At 44.3% G+C, this 15,333-nt stretch overlaps 2 protein-coding genes across 3 annotated transcripts in view; both read left to right on the top strand.

The window, feature by feature from the left end:
* LOC140292301 (uncharacterized) overlaps window positions 1-15,333 on the top strand; it is a 148,407-nt gene that overhangs the window by 5,395 nt on the left and 127,679 nt on the right. The window lies entirely within an intron of this gene.
* Window positions 1,060-15,333, top strand: part of LOC140295871 (NLR family CARD domain-containing protein 3-like) — a 41,561-nt gene continuing 27,287 nt past the window's right edge. Inside the window, exons 1-6 of the mRNA XM_072379687.1 lie at window positions 1,060-1,097; window positions 1,264-3,046; window positions 3,146-3,319; window positions 8,790-8,951; window positions 12,234-12,280; window positions 13,328-13,972. Of these exons, the coding sequence (XP_072235788.1) occupies window positions 1,061-1,097; window positions 1,264-3,046; window positions 3,146-3,319; window positions 8,790-8,951; window positions 12,234-12,280; window positions 13,328-13,953 (2,829 nt within the window). The 5' untranslated portion in view covers window position 1,060 and the 3' untranslated portion in view covers window positions 13,954-13,972. The remainder of the gene's footprint in view (window positions 1,098-1,263; window positions 3,047-3,145; window positions 3,320-8,789; window positions 8,952-12,233; window positions 12,281-13,327; window positions 13,973-15,333) is intronic.

The raw sequence follows: 15,333 nt of genomic DNA, 5'->3' as shown, positions 1-15,333 counted from the left end.
CAGGCCGTCTCACTGCAGACTCAAACACTATCACTGAATACATTAGTCTGAAGAAAACAAGTGTTTTTCTGTCAGGATCCAGTGGATGTTGGAGGAGGTGTTTCTGAGTGTCTGTAGGACACCAGCTGGTCCAGCAGGTATCACCTTTGTGCTTTGACTCGAACACAGTGGAGGTAGGAACGAGAGCCCTGCGCAGGACTGTTGTTTTCATCCCGCTCCCGCTGAACTAAACAGAGCTTTTGGAAGCTACAATGAAAGTTTGTCCCCTGTCTTTGGGAAATAATCATCAGATGATGTTGTACAGTCATCGTCTGAGGCCTTCACACTGGGAGCTGCCCAGTACAACCAGTCTGCTCCAAGCACACACTGGCTCTGGCTGCCTTGCTCCAGGGCACTTCAGCAGGGAGGGAAAGCTTTCTGAAGGGGTTGCTGAGAGCTGTTGGGACCCAACCAAAGTGAGCTGAAAGCTCCAAGCAGCTGCAGACTGAGCTGTTGATTCTCAGTGGGATCAGCAGGACTAGTAAAGCTTTCCCACTACAGGGAGTCCTCTGATTCACTGTTCACATCCACACATCACTTCATGGAGCTTTACCTTGTGTTTGTCTCTGTGTGGACAGACAGAATGTGAGCTCATTCTTCATGATTCCTCCACAGAGTGGACCAGCAGAGCTCAGAGGTTCCCAGTGGTCAGTCTGCCCAGCAGCATCAAACACAGCTGGACTCCATATTTATGGTCTGTACATGTACAACAACTACTTTCCCATCTATTCTGTTCACAGTCATCTCCATGCTGCACTTTGTAGACCAGTGGATTGTCAGTGTGTCCAACATGGATCTGATGTTTGGCTCCATGATTTCAGTCTGATTGGCTCATTCATATAGTATTCTGTTCCAGTTGCTGGAGGACAACATGGTCACTTTTGTGAAGGAGGAGCTGAAGAAGATCCAGAAGGCTCTGAGTCCAGATTACCCACAATGCTTACAGAGTCAGAGGGAGGATGAGGAGCAGAGTAGAAGCAGAGAGGCATTAGTGAAGATCACAGTTCACTTCTTGAGGAGAATGAAGCAGGAGGAGCTGGCTGACCGTCTGCAGAGCAGTAAGAGGATTTCTCTAAAGATTTAACCTGCTGGATAAATGACACATTTACTGATGTCTCAACACACAGAACAACACATGTTCAAATACTCATTCTCAGATAAATTAAAAGTTTGAAGATTTTCTGTGTATTGTATTGACTGATCTTATTTGTCATGTTTATTTAGAACTTTTTGACCCAGTTTGCCGACAAAAATCTGCTCTGAAGAAGAAGTTCCAGTGTGTGTTTGAGGGGATTCCTAAAGCAGGAAACCCAACCCCTCTGAATCAGATCTATACAGAGCTCTACATCACAGAGGGAGGGACTGGAGAGGTCAATGATGAACATGAGGTCAGACAGATTGAAACAGCATCCAGGAAAGCAGACAGAGCAGAAACAACAATCAGACAAGAAGACATCTTTAAACTCCCACCTGGAAGAGATGAACCAATCAGAACAGTGATGACAAAGGGAGTGGCTGGCATTGGGAAAACAGTCTTAACACAGAAGTTCACTCTGGACTGGGCTGAAGGCAAAGCCAACCAGGACATCCAGTTCATGTTTCCATTCACTTTCAGAGAGCTGAATGTGCTGAAAGAGAAAAAGTTCAGCTTGGTGGAACTTGTTCATCACTTCTTTACTGAAACCAAAGAAGCAGGAATCTGCAGCTTTGAAGAGTTCCAGGTTGCGTTCATCTTTGATGGTCTGGATGAGTGTCGGCTTCCTCTGGACTTCCACAACAAGGAGCCCCTGACTGATGTTGCAGAGTCCACCTCAGTGGATGTGCTGCTGACAAACCTCATCAGGGGGAAACTGCTTCCCTCTGCTCGCCTCTGGATAACCACACGACCTGCAGCAGCCAATCAGATCCCTTCTACCTGTGTTGACATGGTGACAGAGGTCAGAGGGTTCACTGACCCACAGAAGAAGAAGTACTTCAGGAAGAGATTCAGAGATGAGGAGCAGGCCAGCAGGATCATCTCCCACATCAAGACATCACGAAGCATACACATCATGTGCCACATCCCAGTCTTCTGCTGGATCACTGCTACAGTTCTGGAGGATGTGTTGAAAACCCGAGAGGGAGGAGAGCTGCCCAAGACTCTGACTGAGATGTACATCCACTTCCTGGTGGTTCAGGCCAAAGTGAAGAAGGTCAAGTATGATGGAGGAGCTGAGACAGATCCACACTGGAGTCCAGAGAGCAGGAAGATGATTGAGTCTCTGGGAAAACTGGCTTTTGAGCAGCTGCAGAAAGGAAACCTGATCTTCTATGAATCAGACCTGACAGAGTGTGGCATCGATATCTCAGCAGCCTCAATGTACTCAGGAGTGTTCACACAGATCTTTAAAGAAGAGAGAGGGCTGTACCAGGAGAAGGTGTTCTGCTTCATCCATCTGAGTGTTCAGGAGTTTCTGGCTGCTCTTCATGTCCATCTGACCTTCATCAGCTCTGGAGTCAACCTCATGGAAAAACAATCAAAGTCTCAGAAGTCTAAAACACTAAAAGAGACTCTCTTCTACCAGAGTGCTGTGAACAAGGCCTTACAGAGTCCAAATGGACACCTGGACCTGTTCCTCCGCTTCCTCCTGGGTCTTTCACTGCAGACCAATCAGAGTCTCCTACGAGGCCTGCTGACACAGACAGGAAGTAGCTCACAGACCAATCAGGAAACAGTCGATTACATCAAGAAGAAGATTAGTGAGAGTCCGTCTGCAGAGAGAAGCATCAATCTGTTCCACTGTCTGAATGAACTGAATGATCGTTCTCTAGTGGAGCAGATCCAACAGTCCCTGAGTTCAGGAAGTCTCTCCACAGATAAACTGTCTCCTGCTCAGTGGTCAGCTCTGGTCTTCATCTTACTGTCATCAGGAAAAGATCTGGATGTGTTTGACCTGAATAAATACTCTGCTTCAGAGGAGGCTCTTCTGAGGCTGCTGCCAGTGGTCAAAGCCTCCAACAAAGCTCTGTAAGTACATATATAGAGGGATGTGTATGAATATACTGCTGTTGTTTTAATAGGAGAGAAAGTCACAGATTACTACTGAACACATTATTTCCTCCTCAGACTGAGTGGCTGTAACCTCTCAGAGAGAAGCTGTGCAGATCTGTCCTCAGCTCTCAGCTCCCAGTCCTCCAGTCTGACAGAACTGGACCTGAGTAACAACAACCTGCAGGATTCAGGGGTGAAACAGGTGTCTGCTGGACTGAAGAATCCAAACTGCAAACTGGAGACACTCAGGTCAGGATTCATCAAACTGTTTTTTATGAATAGCTAACAGAACACCTGTGGATGGTCTTCGTATGATTGTTACAGCAGCTTTAGGCCTCTTACACCACAGGAACTTATCTGAACCTGGAACCTGGCCCACAACCTGAACCTGGAAGAACCTGGAAAGTATTTCTTGGGTCATTTTTCCAGTTTCCTTTTGGGCTGCATTTTCAACCAATAAATAATGTGAAGATTCATACAAAGTTATTTGAGTGAGTTGTACTCCTGAGCCCAACTGATGGGCGGGGCAAACAAGTTGTAAACAAGTGTTGTACCTCGTTCCTTCTAACTGATGCTGGGCTTACACCAAATGATTTTTACAGTCCCAGACTAAAAACTGACAGTCTTTAGGAGTCTAACTGGAGTCTAAAAACTGACAGTCTTTAGGAGTCTAACTGGAGTCTCGGTGCGCTCCCGTCATCTCAATCGTTAAGTTTAAGGTGGTAATCTGCGGTCTGCGACTGCGTTTCAGACCAGTCTTTCCCTAGTCTTGGGCTTGGGATCATATCAAACGTGTTTAATATTATCGCAGGTCGCAGTGACATAACACAATCAACAACCAATAGATGAGCACTGACAAAATCGGAAACAGGAAAGCAGACAGTCAATAACAAACATGTCGGTGGACGTAGAAGAACGAGCAATATTCTGTGGCGTTTCTCTTCTTTTTGTTGGGTTTTTCACTACAAACCACTGCACAGACAAGAGTAGCTAAAAGTTGCTTCTTCTCCGTTTTTGTAAAACTTGTGCTGAGCATGATGGGGAAAAAAATTGCATGATGGGAAAAAAATCTAACAAATCTAGTTGTAGTCTTGTAAATAGTGACCCTACAAGATTCATAGTCTTTGTAAAATCTTTAGTCTGAGGCTAGTCTGGGACTAAAAAAACTCTAAACACTAGTCTTTAAATGTGAGCTGATAGTCTTTCAGAGTCTTTTCTAAATATTTTCAAAGTCTTCTGGTTTGTGGGTAGCATTAAAGGTTGAATGTGTAGGATTGTTATGAAAAGCTATATTTTTTCAAAAATAATACATCCACAAGGTGTTTAGAGGGGTGCAGAATGACAGTACAGTGTTTCCTTAAAAAATTATATTTAGTCTGAATTAAATAATTTAAGAAATTTTGAGGTTCGAAAATGACTTGGTGTTTACATTGTACCAGCCAATAGCGGCCCATCATTGCGGGTTGCCAAGTACGGTCTGGTCTCTACTTCCACACAGCTGTGCTGGCACTGGGTAAAATGGCAGGGACCCGGCGACCGGTGCGTTATCCAACCCAGCAGTGACTGAGAAGTGACTGAGAAGGGCGAAAACTAAAGTAAATATCGACAATGCCTACACTAGATGGACGCAGGGAAAAGAGTTCCACGGCATCAAGATGCACTCTGAAATGGCGACTTTTCTACTCGACCAGTTAGTTGAATTTTTTGCCGTTGTTGCCGTTAGTGATGAGCCACATTGAGTTAAAGCGAGGAGAGCGAGCGGTTGTTGTTATAACCCTGTAGCTATATTTTTTATTGTTACATTGTTATCCAGCCTAGTGATTGTAAAATTATCCGTTGTGTATTGCGTGTATTTTTGTTAAAAAGAAGGAGAAATGCAACAAAACAAAGTGTCAACACACGTTACTGATGCTCCATGTTTGTTTATCTCAGGTATACTCCTCCTTCCTGTCAAGAACAATTAGGTCGCGTGTGCCGTTTCTTTACATTTTTGGACCGTTTGTGGCTGTTACCGGGGGCTCACACCAAAAGCGTTGTGAGCCGCTCACAACGCTCACAACCCGCCGATTGTACTTCTTCTGCCGCCGGAAGTGGCCAGAGAAGCCGGAAGCGGCTAAAGGGGCGGGGCTTATATGTATTGCAACTAGCATATATATATAATAATCCATCCATACATCGGTTCCCTCTTTCACCATGGATTGTACTCTTGGCAGCCTTCTTTGTGTTTCTTTGTGTTTGCGCTCTGCCGTTTTCCGCCCTTTTCCGCTTTTTTCCACCTTTTTTCCGCCTTCGGAATCCAGATCGACCCTAATTGGCTGTCGTCGCGTCACTGCTCATTTGCATAAAGTTGAGCCTTCCTCAACTCTTGAAGCTCACGACGCTCACGAAGCTCACAACGCCGGCCGCTCATCGACGCCAGCTTACATTGAAAATGAATGGCAGCTGGCCGCTCATGCCGCTCACGACGCTTTTGGTGTGAGCCCCCGGTTAGTGTTTAGTGTTAGTGACCTCTCTCCTTTGCCGCAGACAGCTGGCGGACGTGGTGTCTCGGCCAGAGCCGGGCGAGTCCCCTTAACATAGTCGTGGCCTACCGCACGCAGCTTTGACCTACCGAGTATGAGGCTAATACAATCTGCTACAGTGTTACTGTTTATGTGCAGGCTGATCGCTTTGCGATGCTTTGGCAACGAACCCGGCAACTCAACTGCTGGATTTATTTTTATGTTGTTGCAACTACACTCTTGAGCCTCTAGATGTCGATATTCTGCGCATTCTACATATTCAACCTTTAACTTATAAGCATGACATTACGTTCCCTTTCAGATTCACTCGCTACAACACATATTAGGGATGCAGCGGTACTCGGTTAAATATCGAACCGTTCGAACAATACACCCTTATGGACCGTGGGTTTTCGGTTTTGCAATTAATTTTTGCGCTGCTAATGTCCAGTCACTGTCTGCCTCTACCCACGCACCCCCTGTCAGTCACACTGTTATAAATGGAGGCGAGTTCAAAGCACAGCTTGCACACAGAAGTGGAAAAAAGAAAACAAAGAGGCATGGCCAACACTAGGAGTTGAGAGCAGTGGTGGACTAGCCATTGGGAGCACCAAGACATTTCCCGGTGGCTTGCCGCCGAACTGGCGATTGCCGATAGTCGGTGGGCCGTCTAGTGGGGGCTGGTCTCTTGTCTGGATAGCTGGGCTAACAGAGTCTAACAGCACAGTAATGTTCCGTTACTAAGACGTATGTACATTGCAGCGCGCATTGAGAGGGCAGTGTTTGTGTGCTTCGACTGATGGTGCGTTCAAGTTGTACAAGAATGTCGGAATTTCTGTGCTAAGAATAAGAATTTTAATTTTACCATTTGAAAAGTTCTTTCAAGGTAACTGTTAACTTGAAAGAAAAGTGTTATATTATTCAGTACACCAGTGATACTGGTATGTTTACAGTTTTTGCTGGCAAGCAAAATAAAGAGAAAATTTTATGAGAAAACTATTGGTTACCTGTACTGTTGCACCTGTAACACATATAGTATGGGACATATATACAGGTCAAACATGGGTCAAAACCAGCACCAAAAACAGTTTTTTTTCCCCTTTTCCTGTCCAGCATTATGACAGCAGAATTGTAATCTGAATACTGTTTAGGCTAAACAGATTTTCTTTGCATCTTTATGAATGTAAAGCTGCCCTTGATGCCCATCAACTGCTTAATTTTTTTATTTTTGTTACAATACTTAACATAAAATAGTGCTGAACCGAACCGGGGGACAGGGAAAGAGGAAGAGAAAATAAAGAGAAACGGAACAGAAATAGAAAGAGACAAACAATGAAAAACCAGAAAACCAGCTGCTACACCTGTAAAAACAAAACAGAAGACAATCCACGGCCTCTGTGGGGAATCCAGCCTTAGAGCCACCAGGAGCACCTGAAAGCAGACAAGCAGAGAAAAAATAAACACACAAACAAACAAAAGAGGCACAAGTAGCAGCAATCACATACAACCCAACTGTGGATATAGATGATCTCAAACCACAGGATAACAAAACAACTGCTTAGCGAGCATGCAACTAGGCTAGTGAATGTGTGTGAATGAACCTGCAATACACATGGCACGTCCCACATGATAACCCTGCCTAGTTATGAGTGTATAAGTGTACAGGACCACAATCCACAACCCCCTCAGCAACCAGAAGCAGGCAGAGAGGGCCACAAGACCCAGGCCACCAGCAGCCCCCACGGAGCACAGAACCCAGGAAGCCCACTGCAGGGACAACCACGCATCCACCCAGAAGACTGCAGGGGAAGGCCCCGGACAGAGCCCCCACAAGCATAGGGCAGAGGCCCCCCGGGAACCAGGGGCAACAGCCCACCGACCCGCCAGACCCCAGCCACCTAGACATGGGCCGTGCGCCGGACCAAGGCACCAAGAGCCCGAGCGCCCCCAACCCCCCCGGCAGAGGCCCCACCCTATACCCGAGAGGGCCAGACAGCCACACAGTGGGCCAGCGCATGCGCCAGTGCCCCTACTTTAAAAAAAAAAGAAAAAGAAAGCAAATTGTAAAAAAAAAATTGAATAAATAAACACACACTCGGGTGTGACCCAGAATGACTGAAATGATGACTGTATATACAGAGCGGGTGGGGCCCATCACACGTCATTTGCCTGAAGACTTGATTAGAGGTGTCTTCTGTCGGGACACGCCGGGCATGACATCCCATCCTACATGTCTTGTACCGAGTGGATCGACTGAAAGGAAACTACCATTAACAATATACATGTTTAATTTCATGTACATTTGATCTATAAATTCAACTCAACACAGTACAATTCAGTGACAGTATAAGTTGTAAACATTAAGGATAAGACACACACACAGCCAGAACATTGGAAATAATGTCTTAATACAGCTCTGATCACGTTAAGCTTAAATGTAGACCTGGTTCTAATCAACTCTGAAACACTTCCACCAAAAATCTGCTTAATTGGAAGCAAAGTTCAAAGTTTCACAAAGTCGTCTCTTTATTATAAGCCCAGACAAAAAATGATGTGTGTTTGAACGCTGTAACAGTTTGATCCAAAGCACTGAAGCAGCAGAGGTAAATACATGGAGTGATACAGCTCCAACAGCCAGCACACGCTCCCACAGAATCAGACCAGTTTCTGGTGGACCATCACTTTTTGGAACAACACCGGTCCTCAACCCATCGCCCCGATGCTGTCCTTCTGCCACCTGACGAGTGTTAACTCGTTTTTAATGCCACCATTTCTTTTTTACCTCTGCAGGGTCCTTTGCTCAGACTTTACAGAGTTGATTCTTCTGTTTCTTTTTTTCCATCCAGCAGCTATTCTTCTGTTGGTGATTCCAGAACTAAGATCAGCAAATAAAACAGATTTAATTTTCTCTGCTTCACTGATGAGCGTCTCAGTTTCACATTTGTTAAATCAGCTTCTTCTTTAATGCTGCTCTCACTATGGTGCAGACCATATTTTATCTGAAAAGGACAAAGTGGGGGAGTGTCTGCATGTATTCTTGACTAAAATTAGTGGAAATCAGGTTCATCCATGTGTGTGCAGTTTGATTCTGACTTAGATTTATGAAGACACAAAGTCAGTACTGTGAGGCAGTTCCAGTTTCTCTGAACATTTGATGACATTCAGCTTCAGTTTCAGAGCAGTTCTCTCAGTTTATGTATTGTTTTGTGTGTCTGCAGCCTGTCAGGCTGTATGATCACAGAGGAAGGCTGTGCTTCTCTGGCTGAAGCTGTGACCTCCAACCCCTCCCATCTGAGAGAGCTGGACCTGAGCTACAACCATCCAGGAGACTCAGGAGTGAAGCTGCTGACGGCTGCACTGAAGGATCCACACAAACTCAGGTATGGAGAGGCCTGCTGCAGCCACACAATGTCTGATAGAGGAGGAAGAGCTGGAAACATGTTCTCTGTCCTGCACTCAGCCCTGTGCTTTTGCTTCCTGCTGAGTGTTACATGAACAATCACACATGTAGGAGCCTTTTTCCTTTGCTCACAGCAGAAACACTGGTTGAACAGAAACAGCAGATATTTTTGGATCTGCACAATCACCTGTGTCAGAGACACTAAAATCACTCAGTCTCACAGGAAATCACAGGAAATGAGAAGCATTTGAATCTTCAGGATGTTTGAAATGACTCTGATCATATATTCTCTGTCTCTGATCCTGCCGTGGCTCTGGAAGACTTTTCACAGTGTTTGAATGTTCCTGCTGACAGATGTGGCCCTTATAAAAGCACAGAATCAGAATCAGAACCAGATCCAGTCCTTGGTTCTCCACACAGCTCTCTGAAGCCATCCACAGCAGAGACAAAGCCTGGTCCAGCTCTGCTTCATTTCTCCTAACAGAACGGGCAGTTTGTCCGTGCTGGGCAGAAGGAGAACTGTGGGTATATGAAGGGACATTTCTTCAGATCCTTTTCAGGCAGCTGTTAGAATGAGTCACATTGTGTTAGAAAGTGTAGCTGTGTCTCCACAGTGCTGCTGTTGGACTGTGTACATCCTCTCTGCTCCACAGGGAGCCATGATCTCTGATAGAGGCCCGTCTCAGTGGCCAGTGTGTGTGCACTGAGTGTGTCCTCTGTTAACGTGGTTCTGTGTTGCTGTTCAGTCTCTGTGCTCAGGTGTTCCTCCACAGCTGATGCTCGTCTTAAGGCCAGATAGCTCTGCACCTGACTGTGTTTGTGTGTCCCAGTGGCTGATGTCATTGTGTTAGTGTAGTGTGTAGCAGTCAGACTGTGGAAGCAGATGAGCTTTCTCAGAGATCACACAGTACCAGGTCCAAAGAGTTCTGCCCTTCTGTGGTTCTGACCGTCCTTCCAGATGAGAACCAATTAGACCAAAGTTGAACAGGAGCTGTGTTTGGTTGTTCTTCATCCCATTTCTGGCTGGGATGAAGAAAAAGAAAAAAAAGTTGGGGACAATCCAATAAACACTATCCAAGGGATTCCAGAGAAACAGGAAGAGAGGGACACTGGGGGAAGGAGAGAAAGAGGCTGGAGGCTTTTAAGTCTGTTTCAGATTCCTAAAAAGTGATCAGGCTGAAATAAATGAGTGATTCTGATCAATAAAACCACAACACCTGGCAGCTGATATACTTCCAATGACAGAAACGTCATTGTCATAATCTGACTGCAGACAACATTTGGTGCTTCTAAACTTCAGAATGAGCTCAGACAGATTTCCTTGCATCCATTGGGCCTCATACAAGAACTGTTGTACAAACAGATTTGTTCTTAAGTCGTGCGTATGAGTTATTTAAGAGAATTTGCGCATTCACCAATGTTTTAGCATTTTAAGTTTTCTTTCAGGTACGACCAGAATTTATGAGTGATCCAGACCTGTCGTAGGAGTTATGTAAAATAGTCTGCTGTTATTCGAATCAAGTTTGCTTGACTAATGGATTATATATTTAATTACTTTGAAGCAATCATAGATAAATATATACATCATCCCCCATAATTATGCTGACGTAATTCTGTTTGACTTAAATAATGCACTAATTGAAGGTTAATTTGACTCTGTATATAACAAGGCCAGTGCCTTGACTGGACTGCCAAACATAGTCGGAGCAATAGACTGCACAAATAGACGTGTCAAAGCACCTTTGCAGTTGTGGAGCGCACTTGTGAGCTGAAGGCCTGGTGTGTCGTGATACAGCGGGGGAGGGGGAGGGCTGCTCTAACGAAGGCATGTTTGGCACAATATTGCCATGAACAAGTTTCTCCCACTACCTGAACCAGCCCAGGCAGACCAGAAGGTGTGGTGCCAGAAGACCTCCCCATCAAAGTGCCATCATGATGAGGCAACAAATGATTTCACGGCTTTAGCTGCAGTCATCAAGCGCCTGCCCATGGCGAGACATTTTTAATTATTTTTAAGCCATTTTCATATCAAGCCATTTCTTCTTCATTTCGGTGACATTACGAACTACAGGTGACACGGAATTAACAGCAGTCGTAATTACTTTCTTCGCTTTAGCAGGTCCCATAATTCCACTGGTGACACTGCTAAAAATGACAGATTTTCCTTTTTGGATCTCTGAAAGCAGAACTTCAATCAAAGAGCCCGAAAAGTTGTTCTATTTGCGCCTTGATGTCATTCTCACGACTCAACACTTCCTGGCACAGGAGAACGGAAACGTAGCCTTATATGGTATTATGTTGGGCATGGAATATGCAAATATACTATCCTCGTGCACGTGCACATTCATCAATAGGCGCATTCCCACTGTAGGAACATTTTGCAGTTCCTATAACCTTTTCAGGAACTAGGCCGTTTTTTCGTGCATTCGGACATACAGGAACTAGGGACCACGGCCCTCAGTTCCTAGAACCATTTTAGCTCCTTCTCTGAGGCAAGGTCTTCTCTGGGTTCCATAGGAACATATGACGTAGATGTTTGGTGGCTGGTAGCTCCGCCCCTTGTCTGAAATGTTTACTCATACGACACGGACACAACCGGCGCCTGTTTAATAAGTTGAACTTATATGTCGTCTCCTTTGTCTACATCGCTCTGCTCTCCTTCTTTCCTTTATGAAACAAGGAAGCATCGCCTGCTGCTCGATTCTTCGTCTCCTCTCTCTGTGTGCTCTTCCAGCCTCGATCTTAGACGGTCGATATGATCGTCCATGATTAATACCGCCGTCATGCAGACCATAAACACGGTGGCCTCCTCGCTCTCCATGTTAGCTTCTTGGTGGTGTTGTTTTGTTTTCTTCTCTCCTTACTTTTCGCGGGTTTTGTTGTTGAGTGGCGCTAAAGTAACACGTCACTGTCGCAGACGGTTGCGTCACATCAGTCCCGACCAAGGTCCCTGACTTATGTGCAAATGCAAAATGAAACAGTTCCGCTGGGGAAGGACAGTTCTAATAACTAAATTTGAGGTGGACAGTTCTTAGAACTCTGTGTCCGAATGCGCCTATTTACGCAGGTCGTTTACACACCTTTTCCGAAGCTAAGAGCATTTGTTGAATCTGACATGGCGTGTTCGTACGAGACCTTTTTACGAAAAAAGTGAGAGAAATTTAGAATAAAAATACAAAAATGTTCTTGCATGAGGCCCATTGTTCTTCTCTTTCTTTTATTTCCTCCTTTTTCTGACCTCTGACCCCTCTCCTCCTTTCAGGGTGGAGCCTGCTGGAGAACGATGGTTGACACCAGGTCTGAGGAAGTGTAAGTGTGTTCTTCATCTGATTCATGACATCCAACCATCTTCACACTGTCACATCAAGGGCTGGGTATCAATCAAAATTTTTCTATTCTGGTACCAATACTGATACCAATTTTATAATATCAATTCTAACAAAAAAGGAAATTACATTACACATAATAGTAAAAATCTTCAGTTTTATTTGTCAGCTCATTATTTTTCCAATCCAAGCAGTTCTCTTACAGAAAAAATTAACAACAAATAATTTCCAGTGCGAAACAGTTGCAAACAAGTGACAGATTGGTGTCTAATACTATCCTACATACTGAGGATACTTTCCAGAAAAGTCAACATGTCTGCTTTCTGCACATATGAAAGTTGCAGTAACATTAAGATGACTGCCGGATTTCGCTGAACGTTAATTTACCTGTTAAAATGCCACACACTGCGCTGTCCTCTGTACTCTTAGATGAAGCCGAGTCCAGTGGTAAAGATTTTGAATTATGCCGCTCGGGGCTCTGTGGCGTCCACAGGCTGATTTGAATGCTGACAGGAGGATGGTTGCGGTCCGACCTTCTAGCAGTCAAACACGAGCAACTTTCTGCTCTTAAATTGATTTTGTGCACGGTCAAATAATTAATTAAATTAGTCTGTTGCTGTCCTTAGCAGCGATGACTTTTTGGCATATGTTGCATCGCGCACTATTGGCATCAATCCTGGTGAAATGGAGCCACGCTTTTGACCTCGGTGGCATTGTTTAACCGGTTCGACGACAAACACACAACTACAGTTCCTGACGCAGATACACTTGAATCCCGTCTGTGGGTGTAACCATATTTTCCTGAATGTTGCAAAGTGTAACGTTAATACAGCCAATCAAGGGTAGCATGATCAGTTCTTTATCTCATTGATTAATCTCTGGGTACCGAAACTACTACCGAAGCATTTCGGTCGGTGCCTTAAAAGAACCGAAGATCGGGAACCCAGCCGTAGTCACATCACTCATTGATCAAATTGAACAGATGATAGATCAATAACTGCAGCTGGATTGTGTTTGTTCTCTCCATCAGATTCCTGTCAACTCACAATCGACACAAACACAGTGAGCAGAAAACTGGAACTGTCTGACAACAACAGGACGGTGACAGGTGTGAAGGAGGTTCAGTCATATCCTGATCATCCAGACAGATTTGATGAGTGGTATCATCAGCTGCTGTGTAGAAATGTTCTGACTGGTCGCTGTTACTGGGAGGTTGAGTGGAGAGGAGGAGTTTTTATATCAGTGAGTTACAGAGGAATCAACAGGAGAGGAGGAGGCAGTGACGACTCTTTGTTTGGATACAATGATCAGTCCTGGCATCTGAGCTGCTCTGATTATTTTGGTTACTCTGTCAGGCACAATAACCGAGAAACACCCATCTCCTCCTCCTCCTCCTCCTCCTCCTCCTCCTCCTGCTCCTCCTCCTCCTGCTCCTCCTCCTCCTGCTCCTCCTCCTCCCCCTCCTCCTCCTCCTCTGTCTCTCACAGAGCAGCAGTGTATGTGGACCGTCCTGCTGGCACTCTGTCCTTCTACAGAGTCTCCTCTGACACACTGATCCACCTCCACACCTTCAACACCACATTCACTGAAGAACCTCTGCATCCTGGATTTGGGTTCAGGTTCTGTTCACCTGTTTCCTCAGTGTCTCTGTGTTGAGTATAAAGAGTTTCCTCCTGTCAGAGAATCACTGTTGAACAGATAGTTCAGTCTGTACATGTCTGTCTCTTTCACTCAGAAACACCTTTTCAGATTCATGGATTCAGTCAGTTTCTGTTTGAAACTCTTCTGAATGATTCCTTGGAAACTTCTTCCTCTTCCAGTCCTTTAAAGATGGAAGCTGCCATTCTTCCAGGATGTTGTTTTTCTGTGTGTTTCCAGTCAAAGCTTCACACTGAATATCAGTATGTTGTGTTTCTCTGCAGCTCACTTCAACTGAGACCATTCAGTTCATGTCAGCTGCAGTTAGTTTGCTGCACATGTGACAAACTGTGATATCAGAGAGGAATCACTGAGCTGCAATCAGCCAAGATGAATTTCCAACCTGCTGACAGATCTTCACTGATTCTGCTCCAATGTTTAGGGACTCTGGTTTAAACTGATAGAATTACTCAGTTCTGTCAGAGACAGTCGAGTTCTGTTAGAAACTTTCTTCCTGGCTAACTTGTCACAGGCGTGATGACTCTGTGATGACACCAGCAGAGAGTTTGACCAAAGCCTGTCTCATACATCTTACTAAGACCTCAGAAAATTAGGTCAAATTGTTAGAAAAAAGGCAGATGTGTCTTTCTATTCAAATGTGTGTTAGTTTGTGATGCAAAAGTTTTTAAAAAACATGGATCATATAAAGAAAGCAGCAGAACTGAGCGTTTGTGTTAATATGGTGTTATCTGCTCTAAATATTGTTTTCATTATATCTGTTCTGTTTCCTGCGAATTATTCACAATAATAAAGCTGAAATTCAGCCTAAATGCAGCCGTGCTTCCTTAAAGCGTGAATGATTCAATGAATCTGATGCTGATGTTTCACAGAGATGTTACTACATTGTTGTTGGTTTGATTGTTGAAGATTTGGATCGTATATTGATATCTGACTGGACTTATTTACCCCATTAAATGTGTAAATCTTCCACCTCTCCGTTAAAACAAAACTTGTTTATTCAGAGAGAATTTTATTCTTAAATAACTGAGGAAATAACCAGATTTCCTGGAAGCTGAAAAACAGCTGGAAGGTCACGCACGTGTGATGATCCAGACACATTTGATCACTTATTTAATCACTGATGTTATTCAGATATTTAAGAGTTGACAATATTCTTGGTTTTCCTGCTGTCAACATTCAATTTCAGTTCAATTAAATTTTATTTATATAGTGCCAAATTACAACAATTGTAATCTCAAGGCACTTAAATAATATAGTCAAATTCAAGCCAATTGGAATTCAATTCATTGTAATCATAATCCAATTAATTAATATAGAGACAATTAAAAAAATAATATCCTAGCTAAGGAAACCAACAGATTGCACTGAAACTTGTCT

Source organism: Leuresthes tenuis, unplaced genomic scaffold (assembly GCF_036924035.1).
Source record: "Leuresthes tenuis unplaced genomic scaffold, fLeuTen1.0.hap1 SCAF_1, whole genome shotgun sequence".
In the NCBI taxonomy this organism is placed as follows: domain Eukaryota; kingdom Metazoa; phylum Chordata; class Actinopteri; order Atheriniformes; family Atherinopsidae; genus Leuresthes; species Leuresthes tenuis.
The sequence above is the reverse complement of the archived record's forward strand: the minus strand, read 5'-3'. Positions and strand labels throughout refer to the sequence as shown.